The sequence below is a fragment of the Puccinia triticina genome, chromosome 15A, assembly GCF_026914185.1.
Source record: "Puccinia triticina chromosome 15A, complete sequence".
NCBI lineage: Eukaryota > Fungi > Basidiomycota > Pucciniomycetes > Pucciniales > Pucciniaceae > Puccinia > Puccinia triticina.
Window position 1 is genome coordinate 4,709,799 of NC_070572.1, and position 20,851 is coordinate 4,730,649.

At 47.2% G+C, this 20,851-nt stretch overlaps 3 protein-coding genes across 3 annotated transcripts; all 3 read right to left on the reverse strand.

Moving 5' to 3' along the window:
* Positions 1-5,291: 5,291 nt before the first annotated feature.
* On the reverse strand, positions 5,292-8,839 carry PtA15_15A465 (uncharacterized protein; the record flags this gene model as incomplete). Its single annotated transcript, XM_053163672.1, has 7 exons — positions 5,292-5,507; positions 5,536-5,634; positions 5,714-5,882; positions 5,958-6,122; positions 6,242-6,420; positions 6,524-6,643; positions 8,834-8,839. The coding sequence occupies 7 exons, from the start codon at positions 8,837-8,839 to the stop codon at positions 5,292-5,294; spliced, it is 954 nt and encodes a 317-aa protein (XP_053027624.1).
* A 3,143-nt stretch (positions 8,840-11,982) lies between these two features.
* On the reverse strand, positions 11,983-13,871 carry PtA15_15A466 (uncharacterized protein; the record flags this gene model as incomplete). Its single annotated transcript, XM_053163673.1, has 4 exons — positions 11,983-12,439; positions 12,525-12,757; positions 12,839-13,434; positions 13,754-13,871. The coding sequence occupies 4 exons, from the start codon at positions 13,869-13,871 to the stop codon at positions 11,983-11,985; spliced, it is 1,404 nt and encodes a 467-aa protein (XP_053027625.1).
* A 691-nt stretch (positions 13,872-14,562) lies between these two features.
* PtA15_15A467 (uncharacterized protein) lies at positions 14,563-17,148 on the reverse strand (the record flags this gene model as incomplete). The annotated part of the gene is made up of 5 exons (XM_053163674.1): positions 14,563-14,583; positions 14,670-16,605; positions 16,696-16,709; positions 16,786-16,829; positions 16,911-17,148. The coding sequence occupies 5 exons, from the start codon at positions 17,146-17,148 to the stop codon at positions 14,563-14,565; spliced, it is 2,253 nt and encodes a 750-aa protein (XP_053027626.1).
* Between the last annotated feature and the right edge of the window lie 3,703 nt (positions 17,149-20,851).

Below are 20,851 nucleotides of genomic sequence, written 5' to 3' on the forward strand. Positions count from 1 at the left end.
CGAGTCTTCCCGGAACCGGTGCCCAATAAAACAAATGTATTTCTTTTTTTTACAAGATTTACAACCGCGTTGACCTATAAAGCCGTTGGTGTTTGACCAAAAAAGGATTTGGAATCTTTGATAATGTAGTCCTGGAGAGAATCTTCACCCATATCAAGATTTTTTTGTATTTTTGTATTAACTTGATCCTGCTGTCTCGGTTGGCTTGACTCTTGAAGAATTTCTTAGCTAGACTTTTGGGAGACATTGGAGTGGCACTCGAAGATCTTCAGGAGGATTTTGATTGAGAACTCAAAGAAGAACTCAAAAGTGCCCTTGTTGGCACTTTGAATGGCACTCTTGGCATGTCTGTGGCTGTCCGTTCAACTTTTTCTGTCAGCTTGTTTTTTGGTCTGTTTATTAGAGTTCTGACTAAACAAGTGTGATCAGAAACTCCACCAAGGAGCTTACCGACTGCCAGTCAAGACTTACAGAGGCGCATTGGCCCTCACGTGAAAGGAGCTATTAGGCTCAACAGTCCGATTGCACAAAGTGCAATCAGGCATTCCATTGTAAAAAAAGAGCAAATCACAGATGTTTTCTTTTGTCACCAGAAAATCAAGTTTACAAATTCTGGAAAAGCTACATATCTCACAAGATGCGCATCAGCGCAAAGATGGAATCCATCTATTGGAATTGCGAACTGGGTGCGTTAATTTTTGGGGCAGGCTTTATGTACTCCAAATATTTACTACATGCACTCCAAAAAAGGAGTGAACTTGTGTCTACTCCAATGAATTTTGGAGTGAACAAAGTTTCACTCCAAAAGTGGGCTAAATTGGAGTGTTCAGAAGTTCACTCCAATAAATATTTGGAGTGAACAAAGGTTCACTCCAAAAGTTGACTAAATTGGAGTATTCAGAAGTTCACTCCAATATTTATTGGAGTGAAAACTTGTGCACTCCAAAAAAACGGAGTATAAAATTAGGCACTCAAACTGTGGAGTGGAGTTCAACCCATTTCATTCTTTTGGAGTGTGGACCACTGGGCACTGCAAAAAAGTGTGGCCGGTGATTCCCTTGGAAAAAGAGAAGATAAATAGGCTCAGAATCACTGGAATCTTTGGGGCCTAGTCTTAAGGGGAGGAACGCGAGTGTAGTGGGAGTTTGTCTGTAGGGGGGAGGCAGAGTCTCTAAGGGTCAAAGCACGACTTTGTTGATCTGCAGGAGTTGCTTGGAGTGCATGCATGTATTTGAAACAGGTGGGCACTCCAGTATTTATTGGAGTGTGCAGCAGTACACTCCAATCTTGAACCAGACCAAGTTTCAAGATTGGAGTGCACAAGTTTCCACTCCAATAAATGTTGGAGTGAACTTCTGAACACTCCAATTTAGTCCACTTGTGGAGTGAACAAAGGTTCACTCCAAATATTTATTGGAGTGAACTTCTGAACACTCCAATTTAGCCCACTTTTGGAGTGAACCTTTGTTCACTCCAATATTTATTGGAGTAGACACAAGTTCACTCCTTTTTTGGAGTGCATGTAGTAAATATTTGGAGTGCATAAAGCCTGCCCCTAATTTTTTTATGTCTATTTTAAACAGGTAATCGGGGTAATTGGCAAATCCTGTCAGCCCTGCAACCCGAGTTTACACACAAGCCTCTCTGGGAGAGTGTTGCCCCCGCAACACCTCCTGAGAGGCTGTATAAGCTCGCCTCGGAGGGACTTTGATAAGTTCGTGCGCGAGTCGTCTGATGACTCCCGGGTCCAGTCAATGAAGATTCTCGTTTACGATGGACTCACCAAAACATTAGCCGACATTTCTCAAGATCAATGTAGCCTTGTGATCAACTTTGAACTCCCCGGAGCTGTTGAAGATTAAATTCACAGGTACCTCTTCATTGTGTTTGTTCAACATTCATGTAGGCTTCATCTCATCATTTTTTCTTCTTTGCAGGGCTGGCTGTATAATCAGCGTCATGAGTAGTTCTCAAAACCACAGGCCCAGTGTATCCGCCAATACCCAAGACGCTGCCTTGATCAACCTTGTACACGCGGGTAGTGAGATAGAGCCTATCAAATCCATCAAAAGCTTTTGCAAGTTTCTTGCTGAGACCCCCCCCTTTCATTACCTGAGCTAACCTTGCGTGGTCGTGGCTCTTCCCATCAGATCAATGCAAAATCCAAGAGCTTCGCGGCTCTTCCAACAATTATTCCTAGCTTATCAAAGCAAAGAAGTATATCAAAATGCTTCAAATGGAAGCAAACTGCAAAACACCGGGGTTTTTTTTCTTGATCTATGTTTATCATTGTTTTTATTTCCATTTTTATTATAGACTCGCCGACCATTGTATCATTGGTTTTAAGCTATATTGGAGCTTGGCTACGTCACTCTGCTATCCTTGCCCACCTCCATAAAACCCATTTCATCAATCACTTTAGTTTCTGTCATCAATTGATTGTAAATAGAACCCAATCTACTTATTCTTGATCCGCTTCCATTTCTTCAATCTGGCTCCCTGAACATCTGCTCGTGAACGTACTCATTGAGCGCTGGCCATTGGGCCAAGCTGCTGGCCAACAGGGGCAGCCGGCTGAAGAACTAGATATTTAGAGTTGAAAGAGCTCCCCACCGCCCATCCCCTTGCCCCTGCCCCCTCTGACACCAATGCCTGGAAAATAAGCAGAAGTCTAGGGACCTCATGCAGAATTTAGAACGAGCAGCTTGGCAGACCCACCCCGCCCTCCGTTGGCTCCTCAACTCTCATCCCCCCCTTCTCTCCCACCGACCATGCTTCACCCCACGGCCTGTCCTCAGACCAGCTCCTGTCCCCCAGAGACCCCACCATCTCCAGCCACTGGATCGACGTCATTGACTAATCCTCAGCACCTATGGTATACCTTGCCAACCGTGTTATGCAGGCCAAGGCCCTACCCACCATTGTCTATGTTTTTCCTTCCTCCTGTCTATTTATCTTGAACTTGAGATTTAGCATTAAAATTTAATTCTGTCATTATGTGGAGATGATTTATGCTCAACCAAAAAACTCTTTTTCTTATTTTCATGTATATTCCTACTTGGTTGTAACAAGTCTCTCCCCCTTTTCATTAGTCATCAGTAAGCCATTAGTATTTGAAGTTTTTGAATAAAGTTGGATAAAAAGTTGCAAACTACTGGAGAGAACTGTGTCATGCTGTACTAAAGGCTTGGATCTCTTCATAAATAAATTCTAACCTGGTTTTCTGCCATGAATCAATTTAGCACTGATTGATTTTTTGAACATATTTTTGGCACCCAAAAGAGTAATGCACTAGAAAAAAATATGAGATTTCACTCCTAATTGAGGCCTTCTTCACAAGTATCTCTTACAACCTGCCCCAGAGTTAATTTCTTAATTGTGAAGAACCCATACTGCAAGTTTATTTTTGGCACCATAAGCTGCAATTTGCTGCTAGACTATACCCCTTAAGATCCTTTTCCAGCTTTTTTTAATTGAAGAAAAAGAACAGGGGGAAAATGAATCAGATGAAATAATAGCTGATGGTGACAAAAGCATTGCACCAGCAGAGGGGATAAACTTATGAATATATTATGCAATAATCAATATGAAACCTAAGCTCAGTACAGCAGATTTGTATACCTTCATATGTATCCTACATGTGTTTCTCTTTCCTTAATTGAATTATTTTCAGATTATCACTAATCTGTATCTAATCTCCTTTGTTTTTCCTCCGGTTTTGTTTATCTTTGCAATCAGTCTATCCTTTTTGTTCCTTCTCATTTCTCATGTTGTTCCTTTCAGTTTTGCACCCTTAGCACTCAGTTTTTATTGAATCTGTGTTTCCTAATGTTGATGTTGGTTGGAAGAATAAATGGACATTTTGCCTTGCGGGGATCTTGCCATACTTGTGAATTCACACTGGATGAATTTTTCTGCAATTTTCAGAAGGTGAGCTTGAATGACTTTTCAGTATATCAAGGATGAGTTTCTGAAGGCAAAATAAGGGTGTCCTTGGGGGTTTGCACCCTGCAGCGGCAAAGCCGCCTTTGCCTCTAGTGTATGCTAATGATGTAGAAATGAAAAAAACAGAGAGCTAGAGAGATAGAATACATGAACACTAACAGGGGAATGTGATCAAAACTGGGAAGGACTTGAGGCAGCTGAGACTTCAAAACTCCAAAGACACACAATGAACAATGAGTATCAATAGACTTGTTCATTTCTGCCAACTCTTTTCTCTTGATTCAAAATTCACAACACACACAAATAATATGTTCTTAACAACCCCTGAAAACATTCAGCTATCAAGTAATGATCTTATTAAATTGATCTCAATTTAATCATTTCTTTCATTCTCCTTTTTTAAAGAGAGAAAGACAAAGATACAACCATAAAGTAAGCTAAACACAACAGATAAGTGTGTTGAACTCATTTCATAGATCAGCAAAAGCAAAAAAAAGATTCAAAAAATCAAGCACCAAACACAACAAGAGAGGGCCACAGGGAGTGTAGGAACCACATTGGGAGTATTCATTTTTCTTGAAGTTGTGCAGGACCTTGGCAAGAATCCATTTGAGGAGACTGTTGTGAGGTGATTAGACAAGCAGTACCTTGAGGAAGGTGTGGATGTCAGATTGATGCAAGGGAAATGGACAGGCATGAGCTTCAGGCCAGCGTGGATGTGGGGGCGGAGAAAGACAAAGGTAAGTCTGATCAGGTCTTCAAGCGTCTAAAGGCAGTCAAGCACAACCATCAAAATCTTCACTTCCGGCCAGGCCAGCAGTACCAGGGCGCGGGGTTGGCACCTCTGCAAATTGTGGAGACCAGCTCGGGGTTCAGGAGCAGTGAAGCAGCAATGTGCAGTCGTGACAAAGGCGCGGTCGGAGGATTGGATGAGATGCTCAGTAAGGGCTGAGCAGAATTTTCTCCTGGCGCGGTGGACACACAGCCCGCTGAGCATTGGCCCCAGCTGCAGCAAGCAAGATCAGTGTGCCAAAGCGTGTTGATGACTGTTGCACAGTCGGACTGGTGAATAAAACTGACTGCGTGGGATGGATAAGAAAATCGAGGTCAACTGCTTGGTTTTTTCAAGATCTGAAGGCCCTTCTTGGGTGGTAGAGAAACTTGGCCCCAAGTTGTTACCACCTCCCAGGTTGTATCCGGTCTTGATAACGGACTTTCTCAGCACCTGACACCCATCCTCATGAGAAACAGCGCATGGAATGGTGGAATGGCCCTTGTGGGCAGAGAAGCACTCAGGGTTGACCTATCTGTTGCTCCAGCTCATCATCTGTATGGCAAGCAGCGCGTCAATGGTCGACAATCCAGAGGGCAGTGACGGCAGCAAAGGCGGATGCCTCGACGTCCAGCACGCCAGGGAAGGCGAGAAGGACGGGCGCGGCGGCTGATGCGCCAAGGCGGAGGCTCAGGAGGCCGGCCTTGACGACAAAGGCCAACACGCTGGAGACACTCGAGCGGGCCCCGGGGGCCGATGAGGATGCGCATGCGGGTTGCAACAAGCTCGACTGGCGTCGGCTCTCCTCCCCGGGCTACTTGGGCGCGGGCGCGCAGGACGGCAATGACCATCGCGTGCGTGAGGCAAGCAGCGAGAATGGGATCGTCAAAAATATTGTAAACTGTTTTGTGCGCCTTCTGGAGGAGCATGTGGGCTTGGCCTGTGGAATATGAGCTTGTGGGGGGGAGGGCGGGGACAAGGGAAGGATCGATGTACCTGGAGGGCGAACCGGGCGACCTGGACGTCGAGGGCCATGGTGCGGTGCTTGGACTCAACAGTGATGACATGTTTGGTGGCTGGGTTGAGCAGAATTTTGCGTGGGGTGTACGCGAGGGGCATGGGGTCCTGTTTGACCTTCGCGCTGAGTCTGGGGATCGTGAATATCCTACATCCCTCATCCACACAAATCAATACAGGAAGGAAAGAGAGAGAGAGGGGGGGGATGGATGGATGGACATACTGGAGGGAGGAGCCGACGATGCCAATGAGGCCTTCCGGACACAGCTTGGCACTGAAGCTGTGCATGTTGTCCAGCGCGTCGTAGATAAGCGGGCCGAAATTCAGCAGGTTCTGGAAGGTGTAGTTCAGCCAGGTGCGGGATGAAAGCACAATGACACTGGTCTTCCTGTCCACCTTCACGGGCAGGGGTTTGATGGGACGGGAGCCAAGGAAGTGGTAACAGAAACATCAATCAGTATTTTAACAAAAAAAAGAAGTGTGTGTGCATGTGTATGTGGGCTTTACTGGGTGCGCGTGTTGGTGAGCTGGTTGTTGACGGAGTCAAGCACTGTGCGGAGGAGGATGCCGTGAGCTAGACTGATGTTAACAAAGAGGGTTTCGTTATTTTTATTGATTGACAAGTCAAAGATCTTGGTGATACAGATGGAGGTGGGGACGGCGGTGAGGGCCTGGAAGGAGATGGTCTTGAGGACCAAGGTGGGGTTGAGGGAGATGATGTGAACGGTAGTGTTTTTGAGGCCAATGGGGAGGAAGGGTGTGTGTTGTCTCCCCTTGGGTACCTCGGACGGAGAGGGAGAGACTGGTGATGGTGGCACCCATCTCTTTCTGCTCCTGGTACTTGTTGAGCTGGCTGTTGAGGTCAAGCTTGAAGTAGATGAGCTCGCCGCCGTGGAGGCGGACAACCACCTGGCGCCGGTTGGAGCTCGATCCGACGATGGTCCGGCCACCTGGAGTCAAGGCCAGGGCGCAACAGTGGGTAGGGAGCTGGGTGTGTCGTACGGCGTGGCAGCATTGGCAAAGCAACAGTTCAAAGGTGAGCGGTGAGTCCGTTGTGATGGGTGCGATGGAGCTTCACCAGACGATTACCTATAAATAGAAGGACGCTGGCATCCATATTTCCCCAGGCGGCTCTTGAGCTGAAATTCCAGCCCGGGGTTGCCTCACCCCTGTCCGCTGTTGCATTTGCACAGTCCGGCGGGGGATACTCGTGGACCCCCCTGTGCTTACGGGCTGGGGGTCTTCCTCTCACCACTTTTTAACCCTGCTAGACAGGGATGGGTGGTGGGCCATGATACATCAGCTTGCTGATGTTAGGTGGCAGGGTGCGGATTCTAGTCTTTTTTTTGTTTTTTGCTTAATTTGTGAGCTGAATCTCAGCCTGTGGATGCTTATTTTGTAAAAGGGGAAACTTTTGATTTTTTTTTGTATTTTGGTCATTTGTAGGGGAAACCCTTGAATTTTTTTTCCACAAAACTGAGGCTTTAATATACTTGGATAATGTTGTGGAGATTTTGAAACAAAGTCAATTCATGCAAGGAGAAACAAAATCAGCCAAGTATTCAAGATTTTTTATTGAGGTGTCTGATTACCACTTCCTAACAGCTCATAACTATGATTGTCTAAAATGATCCCATGACACTCTTTAGATCCTTCATTGAAAGTAAATCGTCGAGCATACACATTGGGTTTTTTATCAGCTACAACAACAATATTGTACTTGTTCCTTTCTGCAAATGCAGCAACAACCAGCTCATCATTGAAGCCTTTAAGTCCATCATGTATAATCCCATTGTAAATATAGTGATGCACCATTTCTTTGTAGTTATTTCCTTTTGTTGAAAAATATTTTTGGAAAATTCTTGGGTTTTCTATCATGTATTTATATAATTCTGACATCACTTGAGGATAGCTACCTTGATCATGGTACTTGATTTGTGCAAGTGCTCTGAAAAGACTATTTGGACCTTGACTTATAAAGCGATGGGTTTGTATATGTCGACCGGGTAAATAATAAACCTGAGTTTTGAAGGCTGAGGGTGGTAACACTGTAGTTATTGGTGTTTGTTGCAATACACCACCTGCAATTTGATCATAATGGCTTGTTGGTAAAAAGGGAGTATTTTCTGGACCAACATGGTGGTTGGGAGGGAAGATATGGCCCGGGGGGAATAAATTTGTCTGATGGAATTTGAAATCCGGCTGACTATATCTGTGAGCTTCTTGTAAATTGAAATGTGAAAAGGATGTCAAATCAGATTCAGTTCATGCAGAAAGGAAAAACAAAACAGTCAGCAGGTATTTTAGTTCAAGAATTTTGTTTGAAGAGTATGTACTTACCACTTAATAACTCATATTTATAGTTGTTCAGAATTATTCCATGGGCCATCTGAGTGTTTGGATTGAAGTCATATCGCCTAGCAATCACCTCTGGTGTTGTATCAGATACAAAAGCAATGTTGTAACTATTCCTTTTTGCAAAAGCAGCAATAACAGCATTGTTCTCAGCACCTAGATGTGCATTGTGATTCTTCCCATGAATATAGTTAAAGACTCTCATACTGTAAGTATTTCCATTGTATGGCAGAAACCCTTGAAAATGTTTTTGGTTTGCTAGCATGTAGTCATATATTTGATCCTTAACTTCCAAATATCTGTCTTGAGTTTTGTACTTGATTTGAGAAAGTACTCTGAACAGACTGTCGTCACCTTGAACTATATAATCGTGGGTTCAAATATATTGGCCAGGCAGATAATGAACATGAGTCTTGAAGGATGAGTTTGGCAGTTCAGTTAATGTTTTTGGTTCTGTGTGCAATACCTGAGATGCAAATTGGTTGTGTGGTTCTACTGGCATAAAGCGAGTGGTTGCTGGATCAATATACTGGGTTGGATGGAAGAAAGGTGTCGGATGTGTGTACAGCTGATTGTGTTGATGAGGTATTACTTGGTATGGAGCTGGAGCCCAGGCTGGTTCAAGTGGTTCTTCGTGATGCCCAACTGGGTACAGAGACAATTAAGAGACATTTGTCAAAAGTTTCATTAGCGGGATAGGCCAAATTCTGCTTGCGCGGTAAGATGCGGTTCTCAGAAACTTACATCCATGATGGAACAATCCCCGTAGCCATTTCAAATTAAACATATGATGTAATAGGTCTTTGAATTCCCTCCATTTTCTTTTGATCCAGGATTCCTTTGGCTCTTTGTACGTGGGTGGGATTGGAAGTGGCTGTGTGCCGGATTCAAAATTCCTTTCTGGATTGGGATTGATTTCTACCCAACCCGGTTCTCGTGCTTCTGCTACGTTTAGATTTTGGGAATCAACTGATACCCCATTATCTTTACCAACAACCAAAGTTTCTTGAGGTTTACCCACGCCTGCCAGGTTGCTGGCATCACCCGAAGTTTTGCCAATTCAAGTTGCAGAAGACGTTCTAGCTCCAGCTCCCATGGCAGCTTCCATTCCCTCCACTAGAATAGCCCCAAGGATGAGCAATGTGAAGCACGCCAATAAGAAAACTTTTACAGAGGGAATGGATGAGTTGGTGCAAAGATGAAATGACGCATGACAATGGGCTTTTCGAACCGCCATGTTACTTGTCCTACTCGTTTGTAGAATACCAATGGAGTTAGTTTGGGCAGGTTTGTGTAATTGTTAATATTCAGTGCTACCCAGGAATGCAATAAAGAGGGTTTTGGTTTAATAGATAAATAAAGTCTGTTTACCCGGGTGCTTCGCAGCCCTTACTCCAAATTATATATTGTGCGTGAAATGGTTATACATGACCAAAGAATGATAGACAGACAATGTGTCGCAGTGTCAAGATGCTTGACCGGAGGCATCATAGCTCTTGGTCCAACACAACCTGTCGGACAAGTCTCTGGTGGCGGTTCAAGCATCGACTCGAATATGCCACCGGTACTGGTACTATACAAGAGTAGGACTCATTAGATGTTTCAACCCCTGTGCGGATTGATTGTGGCCGACACAAGTTGTGGTGAAGATGATATTTGTCGGCACCGTTTACAGGGTTTGATGCATACAGAAAGGCCCTCCACAGAGTCGCTAAATCAGGTTGCCAGGATCCACATTTGGCGACCCTCATAGCAGACTGACCGTCCAGCAACGCTTAAACGCATCTCAGTAAGAGCACCGAAGGGGCCAAACTGGGCCAGTCCCTCTTCTGAGGGGTGGGCAGGCAGGCGCGAACTTCAAGTCCCTCCTTAGGGGGAGCATAGCGAACTACGAAGGAGGGACTTGCCTCTCAAGTGGACGGGCAGGTCTGGCCCTACAGGATAAAGCAAAATGGGATGAAGACATCACACTTGCCTATTTCCCCCAAAAACTCCCTGTATACTTGTGATTCTTGCTGTGCCTTTTGCACCATTAGGGCCGGACCCCGCGGGGTACCCGAGAGCATCCAGCCCTGCCGTGGTAATACCCGTCGGGAATACCCGAGGAAAAAAGCCAGGGCTTCTGCTCCCGTGGAAATACCCGCGGGTGCCGGGTCGGGTACACGGGTAGATGCGGGTATTTTACCCGGCGGGTACCCGCGGATATGCTTGTGGATTTCCGGGTATACCCGCGGGTACCTGGTGTTTGATCCTAGGCTCTAGCGGATGTCTTTGGATCCGTACAGACAGTGAATGACCTCCAAACGGACATCAATCAATACCTCAAGGAGGCCAACAAACCGGGCAACACATATTGGAATACTGGAAGCGCAAAAAAAAAATTGTCCCCTTTGCTCTCAGGAATGGCAAAGTGCTTCCTTGCCATTACTGCTTCCAGTGCTTTGTCTGAGCCGGTCTTTTCGAAATCAAAACGCATCATTGGTCCCCAGCGGTCAAGTCTTGACCCACGCTCGGTCAAGCACCTCCTTTGTCTCAAGGAGTGGTACCAATTTACCAAACCATTGGGCACTTAGATCCCCTGGCTTACAGTGAACTTATGAAGACAAGGCCACCGGAACAGCTCGATAATCAACCCAAAATAATTTTTTTCCACATTATTGTACTTTATTATTTAAAACTATACTACTTTGGCACTGTTGATGGTTGATTGATCTCACCACATCAGTGAAGTGTGAAGAATGAGAGGAGCAGCTGATGAGTGAGGCAAGTCAAAGACGATAAGAGTAAGGTTTCACACAAGTGACATGCAAGAATTTTACACTAAGGTCAAAGATGGTATTGTTTCTTTGTTTTGGACTTGTTTTTCCTGATTTCCTGGACCTCCTGAGTGGAGGGTCTTGCCGGTCAGGAATCCAGGTCCGCAGGAGACGTTCCAGGAAGTATTTTTTTCCTGGAGAGTGTGACCTGGTCAACTTCCTAGAGGTGGTTTGAAATCCCCTATTATAGATTCCTTCCAGGTGTAGCAGTGGATAGATGGAGGTTAGATGGCCAAAGTTTTTCAAATGTCACTTGTCATCAAGTGATCATCGTTTTTCCTGGTGCTTTGTTGCATGAAGCATATGCAACATGAAAATATTCCCAAAATTGACTGTTTGGGTGTGTAACCAAAAAGTATACAGTTAGCAGTCATTTTCCTACCAAGCCCACTGTGCACCCCTTATATGGCATGTTCTGGTGACACATTATTTCTAAAAAATTTAGGGGATCCATTTTATGCACATTTATCTGTGCCCTCAAATTTTTAATCTTATAGTACACAACAAAAACGTTACCAGTACAAAAAAATACATTAAGAAAAGGGCAGACAACTCGCAAATTTGTGCCAAATTTGGCAGACAACTCCCAAAAAAGGGGCCGGGTGGACATTGGGGATCTGGTTGAGATTCAAGAAACAGTACTGCCAATGTAAACAAACTTTGGAGTTATTTTCTCAAAATTTGCAAGTTCTTTTTTCCAAGCCTATGAATTTTATAGCTTTGAAGTACAATGGCCACACAAACATGATTTGAATCAAGTTGGATACCACAAGGCATTCAAAAGGCCTATGGTTGAATGAATGGTTGAATGATTCTCAAAAAAAGTTAAATATCATCACACCAATGTCACCATTGTTTAATTTTTTCAGAAGAATTCATAGTGGAAATTTATCTCAAGTTTGTGTATTTGAAGGAGGGATGCAGGTTTAGCTGGGAGCAAGAACCAGAGAGGCCTCTGTAAGATGCTGTTGACAGCCGGGCTTTGATATATTTGCCTTTCAAACAAGAACCAAGTCAAGTTATTAGACGTAGATAATGAGAAATAAAGAGAGAATGTGGGTCTATGATGGGAGGAGGTCAGCTGAACACAGTCTTCTTGCCGACAGTCTCCGGGTTCTTGACGATTCCCGTTGGGGCGCGTTGAGCGTTCGCCAGAGCGGCCCCAGGTTTCTGTCTTCCCTTGAACTCTTTCTTGACTTTTCTGACGGCTTCGTTGGCGATGGGGGGAGGAGGAGCAATAGGCTCGGGGATATGCGCGGGGGTGGGTGGACAGTAGGGGGCCGATGAGGGTAGCGGATGTGGGCGGGGCCGCCTGGGTTGTGGGGCCCCATCTCGTGTCATCCGTCCTGTCGACGCCGGCGGGCCGGGGTAGCCTCGCTTTTGCTGGATCAACCGCGCCGAGCCCCCGCCACGCTTGACGGCATCCGCAGAGGCGTACTCGACCGTTAGAATTCGGCCGTCAAGCTGGTGGTTCTTCAGGTTTGTTAGCACGTTTGTCGCTTGCTCGACCGTCTCGAAATCCACAAAGGCAAACCTACATGCCCATACCCCCAATACATCAGTTTTCCGAGTTGTTGTCGTTTTTTTTTTTTTCCCCATCTCTGAACCCTCTAACTCACCCCTTACATTTTCCCGAATCTTCAAACGTGCCCATTCGCACCTTGCGGATCCCGACCTCAGCCGAACGACTATCTAGCTTTCTCTTCCCTCCTGCTTTTTCAGGTTCTTCGTCGTCTAATTCATCCTCATCTGTATCGTTTCCCTTTGTCTTTGATTTCAAGTTGGATGCTTTAGGCTTCCATGCTTGTTGGGCTCGGTGATGGGCGTGTAACATCGAAACAATACCTTCACTCTAGAAAGAGAGGCGAAAATCGGAATGTCAGCAGAGTGAAACAATGAACACAAGGACGGTGATGAGGCTGGATCTACTGACGGTTGTTTCGAAGCTCAAATTGCCAAAGTAAATGCAGGGTGCCGGAGGTTGTTTCTGACGGTCGAGTATTTTTCGGACGGATTTACTGACTGTTGGGGGTGGGGCGGCGGCAGATTGGAGAGAGGGATTAGAGGGATCAGCGGAGGCGGGTGTAGCGGAAGGGCGGCCGGAGTAATCGGAGGCACGCTTGATAAGAAGCTTGCGGCCGCCGAGCTGGCACTCGCACTTCTCGAGGGCCGCGTCGACATCCTCGGCGCTCGCAAAGTCTACGTTTGCAAATCCGCTGTTTGCTTCGTGTGGCCGCTTGCCTGCGGATATGTGCAGCCGAGTCACCGTCCCCACAGGCTGGAAGAACTGAGCTAGTTCTCGAGCCGTCGTCGTGAAGAGTAGGTTTCCAACCCATACACCATGCTTCGATCTGGTGGCCGTCGTGAAAATCGATTCCACTTTCCGAGAACTCGTCACTGTCTCTGTCGTCTTTGAATTATCGACCTCATCCTCCTCGCCCATTGCTTTCCTTTTCTCTAACTTCCTTCGTTTCCGTCTTTCCTTATTTGAGATCGCTTCGGTTTCGACTTTTAAATTTTGCTGCCCATCTGCTTGTTCGTCATCCTCATCCTCATCATCTTGATCATCCTGTTTCGAGTCAGTTGAAATGATACTCGGAGGGCACTCTTCATTTGCTTCGTGTTCAACTATTTCTTGATCAGCCGGCTTCTTCTTTTTCTTCTTCTCTTTCTTGGGCCTTTCTTCGGTTATGTGAGCGACAGGTTCAGATGACTGGTCAGCGGGACCGATCTCGTCCTTCTCATCCTGAAAACGGGGTTGTTTTTTTTTTGAATTTGTTTGGTAAGATACTATCGGATCAGCCCACTTAACAGAAAGTCGGTTCAGATTATGTGTGTAGATTACTACTGACTTCGTTGGTTTTATTCTTTTGTTCTTTGGAGCCCTTCCGTTTCCGTTTGGTTTTCTTTTGATCGACATCCTCATTCTGGTGTTTTTCGCCAGCTGTTGTTGGAGCTCGGGACATCTCTGCTTTCTTTCCTTCTTGCCCGTTTTGCGCTGAAGTCGTTTCCAAAATGATTGGTTTTTGGTTGAATGTCAAACTGAATATTCAATTTCAGTTTTCGATTGGTAACCCTCCCCCGGCCCAAATCTTCCGTCAAGAAATGATCCCACAAGCAATGTTTGCTTCACGAACAGACATTTATAAATCCGTCCCGATGTATTTTGGGATCTTTGAGCTCTGGGCACTTCAAATTGTCTCTCCTCTGAAGTTGCAAGGTTGCGCATTTTGAACTCATTACATATTGTTGGTTGCATAGATAAAGCCAAAGCAAGATCAACCATGTGTCTTACTGATTGATCTGGACTGATTTCAAGTGTCTTGCGAAAACTGAATGACGCCGAGATTATTATCGCTATTATACACATCCCCATTCATTCTTGTCAACGCTAGAGATCGTGGTCAGAGCCATACATGAAAAAAAAAAAACATAAAACCCATTATAGAAGAGCAAAACCTTTGCCCATTAGATCCAACCCTCCCCAGTTAAAACACCCGGGATATAAGAGGAGACATGCGACCAGCAAGCATATGTCCTTAGGAAAAAGAAAAACACGGTTACACAGGACTCAAAAAAAACTGAGCAAAAATAGCCTCATGAAGCATCCGATGGGGAGCCCTCGTTTGATTGAAAGGTATGTGTCATATAACCTCACTAGAGGTCCCAGTTGCGTACCTGAAAAAAAAGGGAAAATGCCAAATGGTTGCATCAGAAAAGAGTGTCTTCCGACCGAGAAGCAGAGAGAAGACAGCAGCACGTACGACTCGGATCTGGAGTGGCTTGACTTCAGCGTCAGGGACGGGGTGAGAGGTAGGAAAGACGCCGAGTTCCTTAAGCGAGGCGAGCCAATCGATCTGGACGATGCGGCCGTCGAGGAGCCCGCCGAGTTTTTTGTGATCGCCGTGGCAGTTCTGGGCACGCTTGAGGGATGAGGCAGCACTAAGCCAGACCTTGTCCCCGATGATTATTTTCCAGCTATGTTGCATGTCCAAGTTCAGCCGCTCGATCAGCTGACGCAGCGACGAATGGTCGTTCAGGCTCGTGCTCGAACACGGGATCCGCAGCGGGCCTTGGGCGGAGGCCGCCTTGAACTTTGTGTCGTCCATGTAGATCTGGTACACCGAGCGGGCCGTCCGACCGGCAGATAGAGATGGAGGGGGTTTGTTCGGCTCAGGTTTCTTGGTCTTGGCCGGGCTGAAACTCCTGGCCTTGGTTAGCACGCGAGTCTTGCTGGGACGACAGCTCTTCATGGGGCTTAAACTCTTAGCGGGTCCAAAGGTCGCGTTCAGATTACGATCACATGACTGAACTGATTCTTTGGCTAGTCCCAAGGAGTCCTCTTGGGCGTTGTGGTTTGCGGAGTTAGTTGAGTGGCTAGTATTGTCTACGGAATGGCCGGTAGGGGAGGGTGGGATAATGGATTCTCCAAGGGACAGTTTCGACGAAGGTCCGGCTAGGGAGCGCTTGCGTTTGAGATAAGCTGGTGAGACCAAGCCGGGTGAAAAGGGGATGACGACTTTGACGTCCTGCGGGATGTGGTTTTTTCGAGGACGATAGGACGCAGAAGCCTCGGCTTGGTGGTGGGAAGAGCTCGGGGGGCTCTTCGATGCATGGGTAGATGGGGAGTTATCATCCCCGACTTGACCTTCTCGAACCTCCTCGCGGATGGTGGCTGCTTGGCGCACTGTGTCGTCATCGTCACTGTCAGGAGTCAGACGGACTGGAGCGCTCTTGCGTTTGGGACGTGAGGAGGCGGCCCGTCGTTTGGTAGGCCCATCCATACTACGTCGAGCAGAAATCCTTCGCGGTCGCGGGGATTCGATTTGAACTCGTCGTGAGTGAGAACGACGAGAGGCCGTCTTGTTCTTCGAGCGTCGTGTATGCCTGGAGAATGAGGCGGAGTCTTCGGAATCATCCGCAGAGGACGACCCATGACCATCAATAGAAGCATCGGAGTTACTTGGGAGGTAGTGTCTGTAAGCACTCTTTCTGAAGCCGGCAATATGGCTTCTAACACGAGGGACTTCATGACCCGATGAGCCGGGAGGACATAGTGCTTGATCAAGTTCTTCGGTACTTGGTTTGGGTTCTTCAGAGGAACTAGATGGTGAGCGGTAGGGGAACTCCAACGCCTGCTCACGATGCGAGGAATAATCTTGATGAGTCTGAAGTCTTGCGTTTCCCTGATGTTCCGGGGCACCATCGTGTTGCGGTCGGGAAGGGACTGGCGCCAGCAAGAGGTTATGGGAGGCCGAGTAGTCGAGGGGTAGGGAAATGGAACGTCTTGGGGAGCTGAGTGGACGTTGGCTTCCTGATTCGTGGTTAACTGATTCTGCATAGCGTTCGTGTCGTTGCTCTTGGTAGGTCGGATTGAATAGCTCTATGGAAGGTGCATATGAATCATCGCCGCTCGGGGTGGGGTTGAATGCAGATGTTCGATTGAGTTGGGAGGGGCCTTGCTCGGGTGGTGCAGATTGCTCTTGGTGGGCTGTTAGAAGGTGTTGGTGGCCTGCAGGAGTTGGAGTTCCGCTTGTATTTGATTTCCATTGATCAAGCAGGTGATGGTTCGGTTGGTGGGGATGAGTGTTGATTGAAGGCAGGAGGAGCGGGAAGTGAGGCTGAGGAGCCAGACGGTGGAAGGTGTAGTCGAGAGGCCCCAATCGCAACTGAGGCTGCGGCCTGGCGCACAAGCGGATACTGCGTGTATGTAGCAGAAAGACAGCGATGGTCAGGCCGGTGCGATTAATTAAATCATGATGAATGGAGAGGCAGGATGAATCGACAAACGTTAGAAGTTGGTCCTGTTGGGGATGGACCAGGTCGGAATGTTAGCTGAATGGTGTGAGTTGGTGGGGATTAATGAAATGCTGGACATACCAGATGGATGATGCTGCATGGCTCGGTAGTGGGTAATCTACAGCCTGTCGGTTACCCGATAGTTTGGGAGATAGCAGTCAATAGGTTGGGCAGAGGACTGGGGCTGATCCGGGTGGGATGCTTACCATCAGACAGCTCCAAGACGAGCCGATGGGAGGGGTTTGGGGGTTGGAGCAAGGCCGAGAACTGGCTGTGTTCGACTTCGCTGAGGATGGTTTCGTGGATCTTCGAGACCAGCCGGTCGATCGTCCAGTGTTGGGAGATGGTGATGGCTGCCTTGAGCGGGGGCAGTGGGGGTGTGGTTTGGAAGCGACAAGTGCTCTTCTGAGCAGCCAGGATGGCTTCGCGAGTGTTTCCGAACATCTTCCGAGTAAATATTGGAATATGTACAATGGCAGCAGTGGGAGTGAAGTGGATGGTGTTGTCATCCAAGTCTGAATATTTATCTGAATATTTTAGCTTATCGATGGCCCGGGTTTCGCCTGAGCCAGGCAGGCCGGGCCGTCGGCCGAAACCAGGTGACGATGGGTCTGGTCGGACTCGAGTCGAGGCTAGGGTACCCAGCTCGAGCAACTTCAGGGACCTTCCTCAGCAGCCATGTGTGTTAAGATGGGTTGGGGCGGATGTGAAAATACAAAGCATCAAGCCGGGGCCTGTTGTCTAAAGAACACGCACCCGTGGCCACTACTCTGTACTATACTGTACATAGTACACGGCGGGGGTACTTCCTGCCCCGCCCGTTTGTGGAACCGACGAGAGGAGGGTAATCCGTGGAGCCGACGAGGATCGGCTCGGTAACCCCTCGGTAAGCTCGTCGGTTCCACGAAACGCTATTTTTCCACGTGGAACCGATGGGCTTCACACTTTTCCCCGTCGGTTCCACGATGTGCCTTCCTGGCACGCGTGGAGACCACGTCAGCTCGTTGCTCACGTCGGTTCCACGGCATTTTTTTTTTTTTTACTTCCAGCCAAGACCACCTCAGGCTGGTCCTGAGGTTTTGAAAGTCCGACAAAACTCGATTTTGAAGAGAGGAAAAAAAAACTTGAAAAAAAAAACTTAAGAAAAAAACCTGTCGCAAACACGATCGCAAACCATTGTTTAGGGGGTTGATATCGTGTAAAAAAGCGGGATACAGGAATGTGAAATGGCTGTGCTGTGTAGCACTCCCTCTCACCCAGGCTCCCTGTGCTTGGTGTGGGTTTGATTCCCAATTATCACAATTTTTGTCGGGCTCCTCCCGCTATATTTTTCAGCCCCGCCTACGTGGCCACGTGGATTCCACGGGTACACATCTGTAAGTATCCGTGGAATCCTCAGGGCCATCATGAGGTGCCCCCGTGATCCACTTGGTGGAGGTCACGTGAACGTGTGGACCAGCAGCCGCTGGTCCGACCTCGCGCAGGGGCACTACGGGGAATCCACGAGGATTCCTCGAGATATCCTTGTGGAAGGACTCCCCGGGTGTATGTGAAAGCCTTCTTATGGTACGTAGAGGGGTACCGTTCACGCTTACCGTAAGCAATGTCCAGCGTTTCCAGCCGCACCTCAACCTCCGGCTATTTGGCCCCAGAATTTTCGCCTAAGTCCTTGCTCTTCCCCCCCCCCCCCCCCCCCAGTACACCACATCACCCGCACTACATAGCTACATAACCACCCGCATCATGGGCCTTACAACACCATACTGTAACACTCACCCGCCCCGGCCGTCCGGCAGGTAATATGTACATAACACTCACCCCGCCCGAGCTCACCCGTCCGTGATTGTAACACTCACCCGTCCGTAAATATGTAACAATCACTCACCCGTCCGCGTAACTATGTAACACTCCCCTCGCCCAAATTCACGCAACCTCGCACCGCTGTAGCACTTGTAATTTTAAACAGTCGGGCCAGTACGACCAAGACAATAGTGTAACACTTATAAACCCTATAAGCCCCAGTGTAACTCAAGTGTAATCAATTGTTAAATCTCTCAGTTTCCTCGCTCCTCCTTGTTGTTTTATTTTAATATGTATGTTTGTGTATATTTCAGTCAGCAAGAAAACTACATATTTTAAATCAAATCTGAGAGAAGCTGAGTTGGGACTAAGCAGGGATTGAATGGAATCAAAAACATAACCAGACTAGCAGAGAAAACAAAACAAATGGGAAAATACAGGGGAGGGAGATAAACTACAACTACATGAAGTAAGGACGTGACACATTCATTCATTGTCCTCATCCTCATCCTCCTTGTCCTCATCTTTGTCCTTGTCATCCTCGTCCTCGTCCTCCTCATCCTCCTCGTCCTCCTCATCCTCCTCGTCTTCCTTGTCCTCCTCGTCCTCGTCCTCATCCTCGTCCTTGTCCTCGTCCTCCTCATCATCATCTTCTTCCACGGTAAGTTTTTTCTGTTTCTTTTTCAAAGATTTATCCTTGATGCTTTCCTTCGAAGCTGTCTTGGTCTTGTCTGATACACATCCCTTTTTTGATTTGGTAGCGCTGTCTGATCCACGTGCGTTTTTCGCATTTGTAGCGCTGCCCTTGTTCAAGGTTGTTCTGGAGGATTGCGTAGCTTCCCGGCCGGTGGGTAGGTCGTCAGGATCTGCGCCCAAAGTCTTGGGAGCATCAGCAGCGGGGGGCCCAGTGAGCACGACTAAACTTTTGTGAAACGCCCGTAAGATCAGTTGCAACTGCTCATCCCTCATGGCCCCGGGTTTGCCGCAAAAGTGGGTCGTTTTGATTCTGTGCTTGTTGTCCTTGATGGACAAAGTAACCCGGAGCTTCTTCAAGGTTGCAGCCGTCGTTTTGCCTGGCCACTGCTTGTGCAAACCATTGGTGGCTTTGGCTAAAAGAAAGGACAAATCAGTATGGACCAAGCTTAATCTTAACAGTGAGAGACAGCTTACATATAGCAAGGTTCAACTTATCCCTAGCGGCCTCGTAGTTCGCCCCTTTACTCCCTGCAATACAAAAGAGAAGTAAATATAACAGTTGCATTGAATACCAGAAAGGTGGATAATAGACGACTTACCAAAATTCCAGGGACTTTTGGGCGCCCCAACTTTGCGCTTACGAGTTTTCCTGGGTTTGGTGACTTGGGCCAGCTGGCCAGTAGCTCTCCTGATAACCTCTTGACCACCCACAAACAATAGGAAGTTCATTTCGATGTCGGTTTTCTTATCCTGCAAGAACATGTTGACGAACTGCTCCCCCAGGAAGCTACCACCGCTGACGACTTCGCCTCCCAAGTCCTTGGGCTTGTACATAATCAAAAAGCCTTCGACCTCTTGTGCAGCTCCTAGGTTCTTCAACTAGTGCATAAATGTCAGTTTGGATCCAATGGAAGCTACAAAAACCTGACTTACATCAAGCATCACCTTTTGGCTCCAGTGCTCAGTCTCAGCTTGCTTGAAAAAGCGATTTCCCTTGTTTTTTCAACAAGATGCTTCCGAAGTCCCGCCATCAGGACCATTACAATCACCGCGTCCAAACGGGTTGAGCAGCGATGCCAAGAAATCCAGATCTTTATATTGTTCTTTCTCAGCTCGATTGAGCTTTTTCCAGAGGCGGCCACATTCCCTCTTTCGGTCGTCTTGATGTAGATCATCTGTGAGTTGATTACCGTAAGATGAGTAACCAGATATGACTAACCAGAAGAGATAGCCAAACAACTTACAGTTATAAAACGATTTCCGAGCTTCAACATCGTATTCACAGAAGTTGTTATACATTGTTGACCCTCTGAAACGACCACGATTTCCCAAATGTTTCAACACAGGATTCAGTCTAAGAAGTCTCTCCACAGCCATCACATGGATTTCTTGTTGATATTTGTTGTAAGCTTTGGTGAATACACAACGGTCATCAGCGGTGAGACGTTTGTATTGTGCATGGGTGTTGACCTTCTGGCGCAGCTGATCGACTTCCAGATGCTTCAGGGACTCGACGATGCTTGGATCTAGACGTTTCCTGCGGTTCTTGACTTGCTTTGGTGTCTCTTCTTGGGAAGGATTGGAGTGCTGATTTTCAAATCTGGGGTCGTCGAAGCCCCCATTGGCATTGTTTGGCGGCTCTTCTTGGGAA